This window comes from Buceros rhinoceros, unplaced genomic scaffold (genome assembly GCF_000710305.1).
Source record: "Buceros rhinoceros silvestris isolate BGI_N320 unplaced genomic scaffold, ASM71030v1 scaffold5346, whole genome shotgun sequence".
NCBI classification, from domain to species: Eukaryota; Metazoa; Chordata; class Aves; order Bucerotiformes; family Bucerotidae; genus Buceros; species Buceros rhinoceros.
The window spans coordinates 1,644-8,095 of NW_010416783.1; the positions used below are offsets into that span (position 1 = coordinate 1,644).

Genomic DNA, 6,452 nt, shown 5'->3' on the forward strand with positions numbered 1-6,452 from the left:
GAAAGAGCGGGAAGAACCTTAGATAAAGTGCAGGAATAGAATGAGTCCTTACTGAACAAGGCCCAAGTGCTGCCATGAAATCAGCAGTTATTGCACCCATACGGAGTGAATAGGAAAATCACATAAGCCTGCCTTCTTTAAAGAAGCTTCAAAAAAAAACCATGCTCATGAACACACAATGCTGCCTTTTCAACACCTGGCTTACTGTGCCACTGGAGGACTTCTGCAGTTCCTGCTGCTCTATGGCTGCTCTCCTTCCTCTCCACGCTGCATCTCCTCTGCCTGTTGTTTCCCCCATGCTGAGCAAAGGAGTGGGGTCTCAAATAAAGCCCATCCTGGCTGCCCAGCTCAATTCTCATCCGCCAACACTGCTCAGCCAGCTCTACTCTACGGTATCAAAGGAAACAAACGGCTTCCTCAGAGAAGGGGAAGAAAGCAATTATCTTTTTTTTTTATAACCTCTGATATGTTTTCTGAAAATGTAACACACCACAACATGCTTAGGATTAAGGCAGTAAGAAGTTGGTGGCCATGTTCTAGTTACTCAAATTCACAGTCAGCAAAATAGCTGGCCATATCACAAGCTGTCTTACATCAGCTAGGGCTTGATTCAGTATTTAAAAACTCTCAACTGTTAGGGCCCTCAAAGTAGCATGCGCATACATTCCAGAATCTTCATTCATCAGCCAAAATATGTGGGTGATAGCCTAACATCTGTCAGCATGGAGGCCATGGAGTATTACATTGTGTTTCTTCATAGCTACAGAAATACAGGCTGAAAGGTGCTTTATCATGTAATACATCTTGCTTTTCAACTAGTGGGTGTATCTAAAATTTCTACACAGCTGAACGAGGACAATTGATGCTATAAAACTGGCATCAAAGTTGATTGTTGATTAGTGAATTTTTTTTATGTCATTATATACAGTTTTTCAATCTGATACCTTAAACAAGTAACTGTTGGAAGTTAGACATTAACGAAAAATACTATTAATAATGAGGCACTGAAACAAATTTTAGGTAGAAATTTACCACTCAAAGTCTCAAAATCAACAGATTAGATATTCTGGAACAATATACAGATGGCTGTTACGGTTTACAGAGAAAGATTGCATAGATGACCCTTTCAGTACAATTATTCTAAGCTTTTATTTGGTCTTTCCATCTTATGTGTTGTCACTAAAAATCAATCCAAACTAAATGCAAGGCACGGATATCTCCAGGCTTTGGGCAAGTTTGCATAAATATCCTGACTTTGTGCCCTTTATTTTAGCCATTAGTCAACACTTTTAAAAATCTATACTCTAATTTAATTTAATGCCATGTTGATTTCTCCTCAGCCTAAAATAAATATTATGCATGCTCCCAGAGTTATGCTTTGCAGCTATAAATAAATGTACAAAATGTCACTCCATGGCAGAATAAACCTAGCTGGAAGTGCATCTCACTGTCCTGGTGTATTAGTATCCCATGATTATCATTGAAGTGTTGGATGAGATGGGTTTAAAAGATTAGGATGCCTTTACAGAACAGAGCCTTTATCGCAGCAGAGCAGTGCACTATAAAGTAAGGAGGTGTCATAGCTGCACTTAAAACTTTGTAAAGTTCTTAACCCCCTTTCTCTTTATATTTCTGAAGGTCTGCTTTAATATGTTTTTCCTTAGCCATAAGTTTTTCCAGAAGATTTTACTAAAATACACATCTTGATACACAAAAGCCTCTCCATGTTTCCCTGTCGATTATGCCTATCCTCTAGTCTTGTTAATATTTAAAGCCATATATAATCATACACATATATATATTATTATACTCTTTTTTCTACAATACTGTCAAAACTGTTCACAAAATTTATTAAAAATTTCTTAGTGTAACAAATTGTTCTAGATAGGAGCACATAACAGTATGATTACTTCTAATAAACTTCCTGATAATACGTGGTTTTTAATGTATGATTCCAGGAGTTATTTATAGTCAGAATAAAAGTAACAAGGAAACAAACTGCACTTTACAAATGAAAAATGAGCTTGTTCACAAATATTGAATTTTCTAGACCGTAATTCTGAATGAATTGACCAACAAATTCTATGAAACTCTAGAAACAGTTAAACATCTCAAATTACATGTGATAGATGCTACTGACATATTTACACATATGAATATGTTAGTTTGTATACGTGTGTGTAAATGTGTATATACGGCAGCTGGAATTAAATAAATTTTATTTTGAAGGTTTTGTTATCTATGTCTCCAGTTCTATTTCAATGTTCCAGTTTCAAATTACTTTAATTCAGATTAACAATGTCAAAACTGTAATTACATTGCATAATAAACAACTATTTTCAGTCTAATATACAGCTGCAGCTGCAATAAAAAACGTTGCGTGCTCCGCCACAAGGAATTTGATGCTGATTAAAGCTGTATATAGAGGTTAGAATTATAGCATGCATTTATCACAGTTCCAGAACAAAAAATCCAAAACATAATAATGACGACAGTATTTTTAATTGCTTAGCGTCATTGCTAAAGGTTTATACGGTACCTCAGTTTTACTGCTGCTTCCTTTTCATTGCAATTTTGTTGATCTAAGAAAGATTAATTATCTATAAATGACAACAAAACTCAATTCTGAGTGAAATTCTGAGGTTTTTAAAACCGCTTAATTTTTCTAACTTCTTCTGCAGTCCCACTATTAGTGAAATGGAGTACATGCAGGAATTGCTAAACTGTATTTTCACCATCACTGTGTGAAGAACCTGGCTACACCAGGGCAGATTCATACAGTCAGATTCTCTTATTGATAGATTAAAAAGTCAGGTATCACCTGTAAGTGGAACTGTTGTTTTCCAGCTTTTTCTTGTAAAATTCTTTTCTTCAGCATTACCTGTAACTATTTTGCACCCTTTACCTCCTTCTAACTCATTGATTTGCCCACAAATCAGAAGGCAAACAAATAGGAAAAGAAAAAACAGAAGGTTACATAATGAGTTAATTCTTTGTATTTAGGAGGAAAGATGTACAGTTTCCATCATTTCAGGCAGCCCTAATGCAACGGGACTGTCAATGCATGTGCATAAGCCAGCCTGCCATCCAAGAGGGTCTGCAGCAGGAGAAAGAGCTACTAACAGGGTACAAGGTGCTGACTGAGATCCATCTTGTAAATGTGCCTCAGCAAAGACCATGAAGTGGCTAGAAAAGCAGGGAGGAGAAAATCCTCAAAACGATAAAGTGATGATAAGCGAGTCCAAACCACAGAGCTGAGGTTTCTAGTTAATCTTCTGTTGAAATTAATTAATTTTATTTGCTGCTACTACACTCTTCCTGGGGAGAGAGACAAGGGCTAATCATCACTGGCTGCCCAGTATTTTACGTCTTCCTTCGCAGGATTATTGTGAGAATAAATAAAGGTGCTGAGCTGTGGAGATACAGTGGTAATGGGAAACATATAACCATATATAGGCAAACAGACACTCACCATAATATTATTGTAAATGACCTTAAATAAAACTTGTATATATTTGCTCAAATTAAATGTCTTGAATTCTGTCTCTTCCTACTTGGGTGTGACACAGCCTTAAGCCCATGGATTTCCACAGGGTTGAGTTTAGCCTTTACACTCTAATGAAAGCCAAATACAAATTCAAGAGACTGTTAGTTCAGTGCAAGCCCCAGGACCCAGCATCATAAGAACGCACTATAAGCAAATTTTAAAACTTACGATGGCTCTTCAGACACCATTGCTCCTTCCTCCAGCTCTTGAGCCTGCTTATACCATGGCAACTTTGCTTCCACAGGAAGTTTTTCTATGAAGTAAACACAAGCATGTGAAAATAGGAAGCATGCAGTAACGCTGCTACCGGTGCCAGCCTTGCCTCTCTTGCTGAGCATGCCTATGATCCACATGGAAGCTGATCTCAAAGAAGAAAGAAAGAGAGAGCAAGAGAGAGATTCCTTTGTCACCTGAACTATAATGCTTACAAGGTTATACGGCTAGATAGTTCATTGTTGCATCTAGACAGGATATGGTGTTCTACAGCCAGAAAGGAAAATTGAGGTAATTTTCAGACTGTACAACTGGGCTGTAAAAGTAGACGTTTTCGAAAGTATTTGTTGGAGGGAGTCTTGCAAGTGTAATAGGCCTCCGTTGACACTGCCATGGCAAAATGTATAAAATCCCTGTGTTTATCCTTAAATTTTTGAACTTCAGAAAACACATTAAGCTTGTTTTTCATAGATAGCAAAAAGGATGAAAGCACTGATTTGAGGAGTGATACCACGGAAAACGGGAAAAACTGTAATAAAATGGTCCAGCTATATTGTTCACCTTCATGTTTATTGGTACGTCAGCTATGCGGATTTTCAAAAATGAGCTTGACACTTTATCTGTCGTTTCTGATGGAAAACAGCAGAACTGCTTTTCTTCCCCTCCAGTACGTGCATGCAGCATAATGAGCTGTTCTGCTCTGGAAAACGCAGGGCTATGCTGCCAAACTCTCCTTTCATGTGGTGTCAAAGAGGAGTATTAGAGCTGAAAGTGTTTTAGTTCTACAGGGGTGTAAAGCAAGCGCAAATGTGGCATTATAGTTTGAGAAGGAGCTCTGCATTTCAATAAAATGTTCTAGGTTAGGATGAGGGGAAAAACCAAATAAAAGGGAGTGAGACTCAGACCACTGAGGAGAACCAGGGCCAGACCTGTTTGCCATTCACAAATCACCTAAGCCTTTTGGGTTTATATAATTCATGGCTTGTAGTCACTGAGGGGAGCAGATTGATGTAATTCAGAATATTCAGGTATTTTCTGTGACTCTGTTCACACATACGCACACTAAATTTCCCCTGTCAGTTGTATCACAGAGGAACAACAACTCACGCCTAGATTTCAAAGCTACTGAAACCTTAGCAAAGCAAATTTCCTTGGAGCGAGTTACTGAGGGAGGGAAAGGAGAATAATAGAATTACTATGGCTTTCAGAAATAACTTGCCAAGATTTACTCTAACATACTTATTAGTGCCATTTAAGGATGAATATTTGCCAGCACAGCTCTGAGTTTTATTCTATATTTTACCACATTCATTATCCAAAATATGTAGAAAACATTCCTATTTATATGTTCTGCACCTTGTTTTACAAGTTTTGGAAAAACAGATTTTATTTCTGTGCTTTTTTGCTTGGATACAAGTGCTTATAAAAAGCAAAATCTGTTGCCTCTACATGACTTTTTAAATAACTTTTTTAGAGGTGTAGTTAATTTTCATCTACACTGTGAAATTTGTTAGAGGATTAGAAATATTGATGTTGTACAGTGTGCTTTGACAAAAAAAATGTACTTCTACGTAAGATAAGGATGAATTTTTACCTTTGGAGATTAAAGTAAAATCTCTGTTTTTATAAAACAGTTCCAGTTAAAACATTCAAATCCTACATTATACATGAATACACCTTCTCTATTAAAACTGAATATCATTACTTAATCCAAGGATATCCTATTTTTGCAGTTATCAGTACCTGAATAAACTAAAATGAAATAAATTACATGAACTATTTGCATTCTGTTTCTATTTAGCACAGTGTGTTAAAAGAAGAGGTAATTCCACTTTTTTCTTATTTTTTTGTCTTGTTGCTTCAGTCAGCTGCGAAGATTGTTTTTCTGCTTTATTTTAATCAAACTCCAGAAGGAAAAAATGGGATAAAATCAAAACATTCAACAGAGGAGAGGTACTTTGTTACCTCTACTGCTTTACATTTATAACTCGAGATTTATTAAATACAAACTCCCAGCACATAAACAGAATAATTTGGCTTGGAAGAGATGTCTGGATATCATCTGGTCCAACTCTCTTCTGAAGGGACAAGTCAGCCGTCACGGATCTTCAAATGTTACTGCTTGCATTATGGAGGGAGAAGTGAGAGAGCATTGCAGAATCAAAATAAGGAGTAAAATTGAACCCAAGCAAAACAGTATGCTTTGTGTAGGTTTACCATCCCATGGGAAAAAATGGAAGAAAGAAGCAACTGCCTGCAATCAGAAATTATCCATGTATATTACTGCAAAGGGCAGCATAAGAGTTTATCCAGGGTAAAGAAGCCACTCCACTGCAAGGATGGGCTTCCAGGAAACAGTAGTTTACTTTGTTCCCAGACAAGTCCTGTTGGAGGAGACTTCTTCACAAATGCAGGCAAGCAAGCTTTCCTAGCTAGCCTTCCACCTTTCTCAGGTTCCCTAGACAGAAGTCAATTGTGGGTCTTTGCAACACCCGATTTTTTGGTGTCTTACTGCGTTTTGATTGTACTATATGCTGCAGGTAGACAGGATCTTGCTTTACCTGAACACTGAACATCATGAACAGGTACAGCCCTGTAAAAGCAGCTGACTGACTGAGCCCAAACCTGCTGAATCTCCATGTGATGCTGAGTCTAACACAATCACAGAGTCTTTTTCTTTCATCTTGGAATG

The 6,452-nt window shown here is 37.3% G+C and overlaps 1 protein-coding gene across 1 annotated transcript in view; it reads right to left on the bottom strand.

Annotated features, from left to right (window-relative positions):
• Positions 1 to 3,711: 3,711 nt before the first annotated feature.
• Positions 3,712 to 6,452, bottom strand: part of LOC104495011 (ADAMTS-like protein 1) — a gene marked incomplete at its 5' end in the record, with an annotated part of 20,173 nt that continues 17,432 nt past the window's right edge. The window contains one exon of the mRNA XM_010137924.1: positions 3,712 to 3,800. Within this exon, the coding sequence (XP_010136226.1) occupies positions 3,712 to 3,800 (89 nt within the window). The remainder of the gene's footprint in view (positions 3,801 to 6,452) is intronic.